A 14,407-nucleotide genomic window follows, 5' to 3' on the forward strand; every position below is an offset into this window, starting at 1 on the left:
AGAAACACACCGTTGTGTGTCAGGTATGAAATACACAGCTGAAAACAAGAATACGAGAACCATGCATACTACTGCAATGGGGAGACAGTTATTGATGGTTCGTGCAAGATCCTTAATAAGATCTCAACCAATAAACAATTTAATTACGAAAGGAGCTGCACATTATATAAGACATAGGACCAGCGATTGTGTTGAGTTTTTATAAAACAATATTATTGAATAGTAAATCATCCCAGCTCAAGGTTTGCGTGGGCCATTGCATACATGGCATAAATGAATTGATTGTTTAGAAAGAAAGATTGATAGATTGAAATTTGGATTTCCTCAGCCAGGCTTTAATGAAAGATCTATTGTTGTACCAATTGGTTTGCTTCATCCAATTACACTGACAAAGCGTGTTCTTCTGGTGAGGATAATGTAATGATTTCCTAGACTATGAATGTAACATATATTCTTATGACTCAATGTACTGCTTTTCAGAACATTTATTTTTCTATGAGGTCGAACCAGTTTAATATTGTCCTATTTCAAAATGTTGTTTTCAAGAAGGAAATTAACAGAATCATAAAACATAATTTGTATTCTCGTAAGGAAATACTGAATAGTGCTTCTATATGTTTTCGAAACCATGACCGCCTAAACCAAACATGAAGCCAAGAGACCCAAGAGCCCTAAGAAGCCAGGGATACTTTGCTCTAAGCCATGGAAACTGGACCTCAAGAGAGCATCCATTGCCCAGAACGATTCCAGCCAAAGCCCATTTGAGAGCAGCTATTAAAAGATACTTGGCTCCCAGCTGGAAGTACATATGTAAGCGTGATGCATCTTCGATGAGGTGTAGCTTACAAACCCCACATTTACTCTACAATGAAGTGTGCTTCTGTAAGAGAGTGGAGGTGCTCATCAGAGACCATGCAACTCTGCAAATAAGCTTCTCAACCTCTGAGCAACAGCTGGTGTTTGCTGGAGTTTTAACCTTGAATCTGAAACGATTCACACAACACCGCCCAGTAAACCTTTAATCCCCGCTGCAGATGGCTTTAAATCCAAACAAACTGAACAGGTAGGAATAGAAACAGATGCTGATCCGAGTCGTGGCAGGTACTAGGAATCCTATCTCAGGAATGATGCTGTAGCATAGCGGTACTCAAATCTAGCACTCAAGATCCATTGCTGATCTGCAAGAGTTAATTCATGAAGCGTTCAATATGGTCACCCTGTTTCTCTGTGTCTCTTGTAAAAGCCCTGAGTTGCAAATCATTTTGACTGCACTATGAATAAGATTTTAAAGCTTGCACCAAATCCAATGTCTTTTTTTTTTTCAAAAGAACATTAAAATACATGATAAAAGCAGTAATAAGGACTGACTAATTTAGAACAGATTCAGAATATTTCATAGAATTTATAGCCAATGCATCTATATCACCCTTGTTGAACCTTAGGGGGGAAAAACCCCCCCACACACACACATTGCTCGAAACTAGTTTTGTTAGAGTGGTAAACTGACCCCTCTGTTACATGGGCTTTTGTTCTGTGCTTATTTGAAAAACAAGAAAAGCTGGTAAAAGGAGAAGGGGAATGTTTACTCCAGTCTTCATGAACTCGAACTGTGTCTTAACCCTAAAACAGTTAGCTAAAGGATGTCGATGGCAGATCAGTGCTCTGCAAATCCCTCACATTATTGAATGAAAGGATAGACCACACCCTGGCAAATATGTAAATACAAATTTAATACTTTTAAAACAAACAGAGAACACACTAAACCACTGTGCAACGGTACACACACAAAATATGACCACAACCACATTCTAATATCAATATACAGGCTTTTGACAAGACAGGCACCATCTACAGAAAACAAGACCCTAAACTGTGCTGTACACAAAGGCAACAGACATATTTCCAGGGAAAGCACGCTTGTTGATAAGTTGTGGCCTGAACACGTAGCTTTAAAAGACACCCTTAGCTTCCAGTTTCCGAGACTCTCAGGCTTGACTGAGAGAAACACAGGTCACAGGATTGGGAATATATATTTAAAAACACAAGCCTTCGAAATTCTTATTGAGTAGCAAGTACGAAACACACCCCAGATACAGGAAAACATTGATCACCAAGGGCAATGCATCAGTATGTATTTAGAAATACTAACAGAAACGTAATAAAGGACAAATGCTTCAATGTCTTCAATGTTATTTAGTTTCTTTTAATACTTCTGAATTCAGTACTATTGAGTATTTAATAGATATGAATGACATCAGTATGCACTGTTTGTAACAAATGTGTGAAATACGCATGTATGGACAGGTGCCTCCGTACATCCCGATTTCACTGTACATCCATGGCCAGGGATGTGCACAATCTAAACATAAAGATGTCTCAAGGTTAATATATATAACTGACATCGATCTCACTGTCTTTGTAAAATATGGAGAGAACAAAATGATGGATTATGACAGCGTCCCAGTATAATACATCGGGCACTAACTATGTTGCAGGACCTGGTCACATTAACTATAAAACCTTTTCTAAGGCTAGAAAATATAACCAAAGGTGGAATTACAAACCTTATATGAATACCAAACTTTATGTCATCCATGTCCTGCAGTGTGAATTGAGAATTGTGAATGTTTTTTTAATGAACATATGTATCTGTCTGAGAGCAATGCGCTCCACACAGAAAGTAATTTTTTTTAAACTTCAGTTTTTATTTTTTTTAATAGAATGGAGAATTCCACCAAACTTGTCATGGAAGCTGAAGTGTAGCAAACAATGTTTCACATTCCAAATTCACATTTAGTAAAAGAAAACAGTTAATGATAGGAATAAAAAAGTAAATGCCGCAATTAACCCTTCAACGCAGTTTATAGAGTTGCATTCTGTCAAAAAAAACAACAACATTAAAATATTAAAATGAATAATAATAAAACGATGTGTAAAAGCATTTTTGTTTGGAGTGCCGCGTGGAACGTGCTGGAATCAAAGTCTCAGCACTGCATTCGCTTCCATCGACCCAACATCGAAGCAGCTTCCTGTTTGACATCAAAGGAGTGTTGCCTTCGGAACTCGGCTCCAGTCCTGGGACAGAGACTGACCTGGACCCAGCCAGGAGCTCACTACTTTAAACTCTGAAAAAATAAAAGAGGTGAAAGCTTGTTATTTTGATCTGTACAACACATCCACGAGATAAAAAATAGACTACATTGTGACGTCATATTTAACATTCCTGTCGTGTGCAGGAGCATTAACATGGCTTGTTATATGTTTCTGTCACACTAAAGGCTATCCTGTATTATCACTTAACAAACTCTACAGTACCTGGCATCAAGGTCAGTTTCCCAACAACTATTTTGACCTAACGACTGTCGTGAGAGCATTGTAAGCAAACTGCAATGTTTCTGTCTACAGACGATCTTGAACTTCTCCTTGGTGGTCTGGGGTAACCAGGAGAAGCCCATGCAGGTTCAGAATACACTGCGACACCACCAGTAGAACACACACACACTTTCGTACAAAGGTCCCATTGCTGCTTCACAAAGAATAATCGCTTTGATTATTCAGCAACTGCGAATTGTAATGTACGTGACTACAACGATTCATATTGTGTGAGTCCCTCCAAGTTCAGCTAAATCTCTCTCTCTCTCTCTCTCTCTCTCTCTCTCTCTCTCTCTCTCTGAAAGCACAGCACTGCTCTGAGCCCCATAAACCCTGCAGTTCAACAATGCAATTAAAATTCCAGAACAAAAAGGTAGGATGCAGCCAATGCTTTAGTGCTAGATACTCGATACTTCTTCATCAAAGTTAATTGTTCAGATGTTAGGAACAAAAATATTACCTCATCTCTTGAATTTGCTTGTGAAAGATAAGAGGGTGATACTGGAGCACTGTAAAGTAAAGAAAACAGACCAAAACTTTAGAAAAAAAAATCTGCATAAGACATTTTAATACCAGACCCTAAATCAAAGAAAAGGAGGGGGGGGGGGGGGGTCTTCAGAACCCTCAGAACTCTGACAAAAAAAAAAAAAGCAAAACAGAAACAGCTGTGAGAAGAATAAGCAGTGAAAAGAAGCAAACTGCGAGTTTTCCGAGAATAAAAGTTCCAGAAAAGGCTTTCTGAATGAGACTCGCAGACTAAAAGGCAGTTTTCGAATACGGCTTTCAGAGCTTTTAGACACTTAACTGTACCCTTTTACAAACAACAGGCCTTGGGTTCAAACACAATGAGCTTGCACAATCCTGGATGGCTTTGCTGGGTTTACAAAGAGCTCAATGGTGTTGAAGTATTAGAAAAGTGTTCCTGAGCTCTTTAACGTAAAATCAGGAAATGTGGTGCACTTCTTAACAGGCAGCCAAGTGTCTTATAGTATAGATATCCAAAATAAATGACCAATATATATTTCTTGCACAGCTTTCAAAAGAAGCTTGTTACATGTCAATTGGCAGTAGTCAATTGTCAGGATGTTAACAATGAAAAGAGAAATTACAGGTACATTATTTAAACAGTTGCAGCAACAAATGGGGACGTATAACGTTAGATTTTTTGGAACCTCGCTACTCACTCTTTAAGCACACCAGGTGTAAGTAGTACATGGATTGAGTTTCTGATTGAGCGACACCGGATAGCTTGATGTTGGGGGGTGGATAACCTTTACTTGTTAGTGTGGCTAAGCACCAGAGCACAACATTGTTTTTGGTCCACGATATATAAAACCGTTTTTTAATGCGCCATCTACTTTTCAAGTGTATTTCAAAAATGTTTTATTTTTTATCACGCTTAACTTTGCCAAAATAAAATGACAAATTAACGAATTAGTGAATTGGACCGCTTGCCATACCAGGGATGGCTCGAGCCCAACCTGAATGAATCAAAAGGGCTTTCAACGGGCATGAGCTTGGCAGGGATTCCTCCCCAGTTTAGTAGCTGCCTTGTCTGCTTGCCTGGTTGTGTGTCAATTGGCACGCCAATGTATCAACTGTCTGTGTGATTTGCATGAAGGAATGTGTTCATGTCTGGCTTGGTGTATAACGATAGCTATTGCCAAGCTGAATGTGCCCAGAAAAGTTCAAATACTGTACTGCACCCCTTGCCACCATCCTGGTTAGCTTTCTCTGCCTTAAACATGAGTTCTACTTTTATACAGACCACAATATTGCTTAAGAAAAAAAAAAAAAAAAGAATATATATATGAACTGAACTGGGCCTGAGCTGGACTCTGCTGAAGACAAGGATAAAGAGAGGGTCACATTCCCATCGGCTTGGGGTTAATTAGATTTTTAGAACCCCCAAAATGTTTTTGTGTTGGGGTTGGGGTGGGGTTGTCTTGCGAATTACCCCATCATCGCGATGCAGAAAATTCACTGAACCCGAATCTGATCTGAAGAAGATCATTCGAAGACACCCTAAATCAAGCAGTGAGCAGCAACGTCACACTGCGCGTCTGTCTTTTATTTAAAGCTACAGTACCACATTAGCTGCACAGTGCACAACACAACACAATAGAGCAACACATCAAACATCAACCTAAATATTCTACATGTGTTTAATTCTAACAAATAATCACATTAATAAAATAATCTGAATAGTGCAACATGCTCCTGAATGTCCTGCTGCAAAAATAAGTACAAAACTAACTGAACATATTACATCTGTCTTGGAAACTTAGCATTGGATACCTTTCAAATATCGTGTTATTTTTAAGATTCTTCTGTTGACCTTCAAGGCTGTCTGGGGAACTATCCCTAAATATTTATCAGGCTTGCTGCATCACTATATGTCAGTTGCGCTCTTCAAGCTCAGAGCTGCTGGCTGTTCCCTTGACCAGGTGTGTCACTCTGGGAGGTCGGAGTTTCTCCACTAGTGCTCCTAAACTTTGGAACTCGTTGCCACTAGTTGTGAGAGGCTCTCATTTCCTTGAGCAATGTAAAGCACTGCTAAAAACACATTTGTTTTTACTAGCTTTTGGTAATAGGGAGATTTTTCTTTATGTAAATCATTATGTAATGTTTGTAATCATGTTTTCATTTTAGTTATTTATTAATTTTGTTTTCGTATTTTTCATGTAAACATTGTAACCTGGCCAAAACAATAGAAAACACATTCCAACAATACGCTAGTTTGAAATATTCTAGGAGTAGCCCCAAATGTGTCAAACTATGCTACTTTGGAAATTAATTAAATAAATAAATAAATAAATAAATAAATAAATAAATAAATAAATTGCAACCTATGCTTTCAAATAAAATGATCAAACTACCTGCTCATTTAGCAAAGGTTCATCCACAACTTTAAACACTCAATTTTAAATCTTAGGTAAAACTATAAAAAAAAAAGAAAAGAAAAAACTTGTGTACAATAAGCCTTGTGGAAAGTCTGGAGGTGTGAGTCTGTTATTATAAATCACTGAAATATGTTTTCAAAACGAACAAAACGTTATGCATATCCAATCCAGTTTCTTTATAAAACGACTGCAGAGCACATTCAATTTGTATGGGCTTCGCGCTTCCAGCCCAAAGAAAGCCACGTTTGTATCGTTTCTGTTTCCAAAATGAACGTGGCCCGTCACAAGAACAGCCAAGAGAAAGGAAGCCCTCCTCCAACTCTGCTCAGAAGAGTTACCACAGTTGAGGTGCACCAGAAACCGTGCTCACGATCAACCTGGTGGACTGGCTAGTCTTCTGGAAAGACAATTAAGGATCGTTCCAGTGGCGTCTGGTCATAGACAGGCTAGTAAAGGAGGTGTCCTGTAGAGCTCGCTGGCTTTGACTTTACAGGTCAGTAATTTGACTGTTATTAATGCATTGGTAATTGATTTGCATTTACAGGTATGTAGTGAGACAGCAGTTGATTGTAAATAAATACAATTAAAAAGTTGACTGGAAGTCTGGAAGTTGACTGCTTAACACTTGTGCAGCATTTAGGCAGGTCCTCTGTGTTTTTTTATTGTTCAAAAAAATACTGGATTCATTAGGTTTGAAGTTCAAATGTAGGCTTGGTTACCAGCTTCCTGTGGTGTTCCACATCTGTGCTGTCCCTGCACAGCATCAGCTATCTCACTACAAATTAGAAACCCAAGGCTTCAATTATATCTCAATGTGTTTGGTAGAGATGTTATCAAAGTCTATATATCCAGAACAAATAAAAAACAATGGGTCTGTTTTGTAAAGCATTTGCTCTCATGCCTTACGGCCTCAGATCTAAGACTGTTATGATATAAACAAGGAGAAGTGTTCTACTTTGAGCCAGTGTGAACGTCCATTCTCAATGTCCAGGAATGTGAAGGACACTTTGAAATCACAGTGAACGCACATAACGTTTGAGAGGGATGTTAATCAAAGAATACTTCACACATTAATATGGGTCATTTTTAAAAACAGGTTGTTTTATTTTTAGTAAGTGTATAAAACTGAAGCATATAAAAACCTGATGTCTCTCTGCTTTGAGTGTTAGCGTGAAATCAAAGCCCTGGTGAAACCCAGTTTAGCTACTTTAACCCTGTCAATAAACCCTATCATCTATCTGACACACAGGCGAGTATTGGGTAGCAGCTATGCAGGCTTGGGTAGCTGGGCACCACAGAATTCATTAAGCCTCTAAATAGGCTTTTGTTCTTTTTGTTTTTTAAATAAACTTACTTACCTTCCGGTTTTTCTTGAGGCGTTCTCGAAAAACTTGGCTTTGGAAGCGACGCTGAGGAATAATAACAGTAAAGCATGTCAGACTCAGACCATCAGTGATAAATGAAGATGTTAATTGCAAGCCAAACTAAGATGCAACATCACCCCAGTCCAATAATAACAATTACACAACAGACAGACGACAAGACAAGGAGCAGGTTTTATTTGCCCACCCCAGAGTTCAATCAATTACTCAGCCACCCCCACCCCACCCCCTTTACAACAAATAAAATGCATTAAATTTAATAGGTGGAACGTTCAGAGTATCCTGTGCCATAAAACTGGTTGAGCACTTTGTTTTACAATGAAAATGTCTTCTTATCTAACAGGCTAGGGCAGCGCTCCCCCAGTCATCCAGGATATTTGTTTTAAATGTGCATGGTTTCCCAGTCCTCATAAAATGCAATCACTTCATACAGCCTTTAGGAGTAGTTTGTGCTACAATGATCCACCTATGAACCAAGTACAGACTACAGTCCAAGAACCTGTTGGTGGACGGACTAGAAGGGCAGAGGTTTTCATACCTTCAGGTTTTTATTTCCCCTGGCTCCTTTTCTTTTTCTCTGGTCTTATTTGTGTATTTCATTGTAGTTTGCTTCGATAGAGCAATTTCAATATCAAAGCTATCATAAGAAACTCCCTATCACTGCTTTATAAATTACAGCAGCATGTATTCGTGTATGTATGTGTGTACAGCATTTAGAACCTACAGCAGGGATGGAAATAAGACTCCTGTTGCATAGCAGCTTGATTAGCCACAGTGCTCAGGTGTGTTCTGTGTAAAAATAGGAATGGAGTGCTGCTATGCAATGGAAGTCTAACCGGTCCTGCTGCCGAGCCACTTCTCCCTGCCTGTTTTGCAATGAAAAGAGGGAAGCCATGCAAACTTGAGTCCGTGAAAGAGACCTGCTTGAAAACAAGCCCAGACATGACTGTCTGTGACAAGAAGTGTCTCCTCGGAGGGGGAAGCATGGCAGTAAGGCAGCATTGGGTTGAGTAGTTTTTATTCAGTGACAGCGTAGCCTGCATCCGACTCACTCGAAGTGTTCCTCGATGGCAAGGCGAGCCTCTGGATTGTGGGGAGACACTATCTGCTGCTGCTCAAATGAACAGGAAAGTGAGCAACCAGAAACACGTTGCAGCCACAAGTTTCTTCTAAAACTGTGGCCCTGAGGGTAGTCTTAACAAACCAGAATCATTTATTTTATTTAATAGTTTTTTTTCCTTTCAACTCAATGTGCCAGCCGGTTTTGCTAGAAAACCAAGGTTGTTTTTCAGGAAGGAGACACCATCTGTCGTTGAGGTTTTCACTATTTATTACTATACTTTTTGTTTCCCCCTTGTTCATGTTTCATTGATCTGATCTCTTTTACACCCCCCCCCTCCCCACTCAGACCTTGCAGCTGGCCAGGGTCAAGGGGTGGGGGGCATGAAGCAGCTTGTCCCATGTGCTGGCATTCATTTATTTATTGACTCGACAGGGCACCAAGCGCTCCGAAGCATGACGGCATCTTTAACAATGGATCTAATTACTATGGCAGCATCATCTAAAACAATTCCCTCGGCCCGAATCCTTCTCGAAGTTACTTGCTGTGAATTGTGCTCAGTTTATCTGAGGACAGTGGTTCATAATGAACAAAGCAGCTGTTTTTCGGTTTCACCTCCTACTCACTACCCTATTTCCAGAAGGTAGCTTGCACCAGTGAACAATGACAATACACTTGTCGTGCTCAGAAACAAAGCAAAGGCTGTATTTTGCAATAGGAGCTAATATATTTTGACAGGTGTCGATGGGCTGATTTCTTTTAGAGGCTGTTAATCGTTTTCACCAAATTTAACTAGAACATGTACACGGTACACAACCTAAACCCTTCTTCTCCAAATAGCTACCATTACAAATGAGACAACAAATAAACAGATCAGCATGTGACTGTGATCTGTTTCTGCATAACTCACTAAGAGGCTGTGGTTTCCTCTGTGGCCCCTGGGTTCTGTGTTTTCTGGGGTGCGGGGGACCTGGTAGGGGGGTCAGGTGGTCTCATGGGGGGTCTGGAGATCACATGCTTCTCTGTTGGAGTCCTCACTTTAGTCACATTGTCGCCGTCCCCTGCAAGAGAATTATATGTGTGTTTTTGCTACGTTAAACTGGTTTACAGTTCTAGATTTCATGTTTAAACGTTGATGCAAACATAGACAGCAAATTTTACATGCTTTGCTTTTTCATTTCTGTAGCATTTTAGGTTTGTTGTTCATCAGACCCCTTGTACTTTCAGGACTCCTGCAGGTGGGAGATACCCAGCCAATGAGATATGAAGCTCAAGGCGTTTACCGTCTCTGGTGGGAGGGACGTTGCGGGGCGCGGGTCTCCTTATCTGGAAGGAAGCTGCCCGGACCACGTTGCCACTCACGTCCCCGTTCGCTGCGCGGCTCTCCGGTGTCTGAGTGGCGTCGTGAAGACGAGCCACCAGCTTCGCTACGTCGGAGTCCGAGTGCCGCTCGGGGCGCTGGGTCAGTCTGGGCAGCTGGGGGGGCTTCGGCCCCAGTTCGCTGCTGTTGACTCGCGGGCTGCTGTTCAGTAACTTTGTTCGCTGCAAAGGGACGGGGCTGGCCTTTGTACTACGCTCTGCTTCGGTGTCTTCCGACCTGCCGCCATTCAAAGCAGGGCTGCTGTGGTCATCTAAAAAAGCAAACAAACAAACACTCAAACTTGATTTCAACGTAGCTCCTCCCTGCTCTGCAGTGATGTATGTCTCCCAACACTGTAGACAGGTGGGTGAAATGGCTGTGCATAGTTGCCACAACAGCCCTTTGCAGGCATCTCATGTCTTGAATGAACTCCTATTTTACTGATAGATGGTGCTTATGAGATCTTAAGTTGTAGGACTCAGATGTTTGATACTAGCTCTGCACAGTCAACAGATGTTTTTCTGTTTTCATCAAACAGCTGTTAATTAAGAACCGGAGTAAACTCTTTGAAATTATGGCCCGTATTGTTTAAAACAATGCATGCTTACAGAATGCTCAATGAAGGATTCAGCAGTTATGGTGAGCTCCATGCTACTGTGCGACCACCTCTGTGCTGGACTGATCTCATCTGGGATGGAATGTAACTCCAAGGGTACCACTCCGTGTGGTCCTGCCCTGGCAGCGTGTTACAGGCTGTCGGGGAAGCTTGGGAGTCAGTGCTAGATGCTTTATACCTGACAGGCAGCAATCAAGGCCAAGGAACAGGGTGTAAAGCTGTCATTGTTTTTGTACCAAACTTCACTGTATGATAATCAACGATGCTTGAAATACCAGGAAAAGGAGTTTGAAGCGCTTGTCTCAAATGTTGTTTCCAAGCTCATGCAAGGGAGTACATGTTTGGGTTTGATATATATATATATATATATATATATTTTTTAATCACAGGTCAAGAGAGTCAGTCCTTTCATTTATATTTAAATGGATTCGTTGGTTACCTATAAAATAAATATGCATTACAATTGACTTCACAAAAAAAAAAAAAAAAATTACATATAAAATTTTGTAAAAGGAGCTTCAAAAATTCAACGCCCAAAAATGCCCCCTTCTGGGCAGAGGCACTCAGAAGAAAAATGAGCGAATACCAGCAATACAAGCCTCCTCCCATAATAAGTTCTTCTTTTAAAACTGCACACTAGAGACATGTGTAGCTAACAGAAGAGCACAAAGAGCACTAAGATTTATGGAATTATTTTGTTCGCTGCTATTACTTTAACAGCAGTCTCTGCCAATAGAAGTATTACTCTCTGTGGTGCATCGCCAATTCACAGCTAAATGGATATAAAAGGCAGGCACTGACCCTCTGGATCTTCAAGCTGGCTGTGGGTCAGGACAGGCCGGGGGCGTGGCGGCCGCTTCGAGATGGTGATTGGCTGCCGTTTCCGTGGAGCCACTCTGGGTGGGGGAATGGGAGGAGCTGGGCTTTCCTCTGGGGGAGTGGAAAAGATCTGCAAGCCAGTGAGGCGATTGTTAAGAGGAGGAATGAGAATTCAACTGCAGAACTGCTGCAGCAAATCAAAATAATAAAATAAAAAAACACTATCTTCTTACAGCGGAAATGCTTAACTAAATCCCAGCACAGCCAAATGTTCTTTTCTATTCTGGCCAAATTCCAGACCACAGAAACATTTCAAACAAGTCTTAGAAGAGGTATCTGTATTTATATGAAAGGTACTTCAAAAGTACTTAAAACAGTAATGCAGATGTAATTTCTTTAGTGTTTAAGACTAAGCAGACTTGGACACTGTACTTCTCTTTCTGTTTTCTCATGCTCCTGAACTTCACCTGTTATCACTGCGTAACCTGCTAGAACTGTGATGCTCAATTAGATCCTCTGATCGGTCATCTTCCAATAGGAATTACATAACAAGCCACAGTCCGCATGTATTATCTTACAGAGTCAGGGATTGCCATCATTCATTTTGAACTACAACAAACAGATCTCAGTCCAGTTATCGGGCGTCTGCAAGCATGTCATGTTATTCTATATTTGTCCTGATGAAGGCGCTCTAGTAGTACTGAAACTTTCCAAGCTTTTCACAAACTTTTAAATGATAAAATAAAACAGTGGAGTCGTGTGTTTTCTCCACATTTTGATTGTATATGTGTAGCTGTAACATTTCCAGTGTTCTTATGCTCGTACGGTTGTTTTTGCTATGAAGATTCACTATCCTCAGCGCCGCTGCTCATTTTCGTGCTGTGGTTACCTTCTCAAAGTCTTCGATCAGGATCTCCACCACAATGTTCTGAAACTTGATGTTCATCATGGCTGCCACAGTGTCCTCCTGCGCCCTCATCAGCGTTGGTCCGAAGATCACCCCCATATTCGAGGGGCTCATCAGGTTCTCCTCGCTGTGACTGCAAACACTGTCCGGACCAACACAAAGGAGGAGGGGGAGGAGGAGCGGCGCATTAACAGAAACGACCCAAAGTGCAGGAAATCTAAGTTTCATCAGCCACAGTTGTGCTGCCTTTGATGGGAAACAACAGATGAGCGTGCAAATGCTGCAACCACAAAAAAGTGCCCAAAGAGCTCCCCCTACCTTCCACGACTTCAGGAAATTGAAGACAGAAAGAACAGGACACCACAGAAGGAGGATCACAACCACCCACACCTCCCTCTACACTGAACCCGGTGACCCAACACAACTCGGAACCATCCGAGGAAAAACAAACCAAGACATCACTCGCTTTAGTGCCTGACTACAAGTAACCTGTGCTATCGAAGCTATTAAAAAAATACAAAATAAAAAAACAATGCACTTAACCGTTACTCAAAGAAAAGGGCTGAATCTCAAGAGAATGTGCCGTTTAAAAAAGATACTTCCTGCCATATCCAAATGAATAAAATGTCATTCTTGCCAATATGTGTGTTCTTTATCATTCTCTGTGGTTGTTTCAGCATAGGTCATTATTCACAATGCTTGCTAACTACTCCAGCACAACCACTGGGTCTCCTTCTGAAAAGAGGTGGTTTGAAAAACAATCAGCTGAAATGTCTCCTCTGTAGTTTGTGATTGTGTGCATGTACCTTCCATTTACCAACTCAGAGCTGCCTGCTAAACAGCGCTCTAATCAGACAACAACAACAACAACAGAGATACAAAACACACATCATCTCAAACAGGTAAGAAATGAAGCATTCTGAGGATATATACGTGGCATGCCTTCACTACAGGGCTAACCCTGAAGCTGTGAGTGATAAATAGCCTGGTTGCTCCTTACTTGACTAGATGTCTGATTAGAAGATTCAGCATCTCACGGTTCTTCTCTGGGAGCTTGTAGACCAGCGAGTGGATCGTACCCAGTCTGAAGTCCAAGTTATCAGACTCTAAAAGTGAGAAAAGACAACAACAATTTAGATATCGAGCCAGTGATCTCAACCAAAACTACCATGCATCTTGAAAGTCCTTTTTGTGAATGTACACTGATGTTTATATCCCTCAAAACTAATTTCATTAGTTTGTAGTTTCAGCGAGCACAAGAAAACTGGGCTTACTTGCAGCTAAGATAAGTTCTCTGTTGAGTTCGTAGGTCATCAATGGCTCTGAAAGACTCCTGGGGGGCAAAAAAATAAAAAAAAAGTATATGCAAGATCACTGTTTGGGTGAAGTTTGTTATTATCAACATATTATTATTGCATGTACACTCCATTCATTGATGGGTTTGTAATTCAAATGGCAAATTATATCATTTTAAATTAACAAATGTTGTTGTTTTCTTTTTCTTTGATTGATTCGAATCATAAAAATGTAGGTCAGATTAATCATTGTCCAAAACGTTCTGGAGGAAGGAGGATACCCCGATCCCCGCCCCCCTCCTACTCATCCACAGCAAATAGTCTGGACCAGAATTCCAGCTGATGAAACTCAGGACCCATGCAGCCACGGGCAGGAAGAGAGAGTAAAGAGAGGTTAATGAGTGACCCTGGCTAAACAAGAAGCTCACTTTCCTGCAGGAGGATCTGCACATACCTGAGGTAGAACTTCATCGAGCTGGTGATGGTCTTTATGTCCCAGTCACTGCTCTGGAGGTCCACATCACACGGGCACTTGGAGTCTGGAATGAATTATAAATTACAAAATAAAAAAGGCATTGATGTCACCTCACATTGTCAATAGATAAAGGAACCCGCTATTAAGCTACAGGCAGCATTCGGTTTCTGTAGTTTATGAAAGATTCGGTAGCGTGTCATGTAGCCGTTTAACAAGCA

The 14,407-nt window shown here is 40.9% G+C and overlaps 1 protein-coding gene across 1 annotated transcript in view; it reads right to left on the reverse strand.

The window, feature by feature from the left end:
* Positions 1-1,713: 1,713 nt before the first annotated feature.
* LOC131701684 (oligophrenin-1-like) overlaps positions 1,714-14,407 on the reverse strand; it is a 39,698-nt gene continuing 27,004 nt past the window's right edge. Inside the window, exons 15-24 of the mRNA XM_059001107.1 lie at positions 14,169-14,253; positions 13,694-13,752; positions 13,420-13,525; positions 12,402-12,561; positions 11,495-11,642; positions 10,001-10,348; positions 9,628-9,778; positions 7,634-7,684; positions 3,833-3,881; positions 1,714-3,125 (exon numbers count right to left, since the gene is read on the reverse strand). Of these exons, the coding sequence (XP_058857090.1) occupies positions 3,114-3,125; positions 3,833-3,881; positions 7,634-7,684; positions 9,628-9,778; positions 10,001-10,348; positions 11,495-11,642; positions 12,402-12,561; positions 13,420-13,525; positions 13,694-13,752; positions 14,169-14,253 (1,169 nt within the window). The 3' untranslated portion in view covers positions 1,714-3,113. The remainder of the gene's footprint in view (positions 3,126-3,832; positions 3,882-7,633; positions 7,685-9,627; positions 9,779-10,000; positions 10,349-11,494; positions 11,643-12,401; positions 12,562-13,419; positions 13,526-13,693; positions 13,753-14,168; positions 14,254-14,407) is intronic.

Source organism: Acipenser ruthenus, chromosome 26, assembly GCF_902713425.1.
Source record: "Acipenser ruthenus chromosome 26, fAciRut3.2 maternal haplotype, whole genome shotgun sequence".
NCBI lineage: Eukaryota > Metazoa > Chordata > Actinopteri > Acipenseriformes > Acipenseridae > Acipenser > Acipenser ruthenus.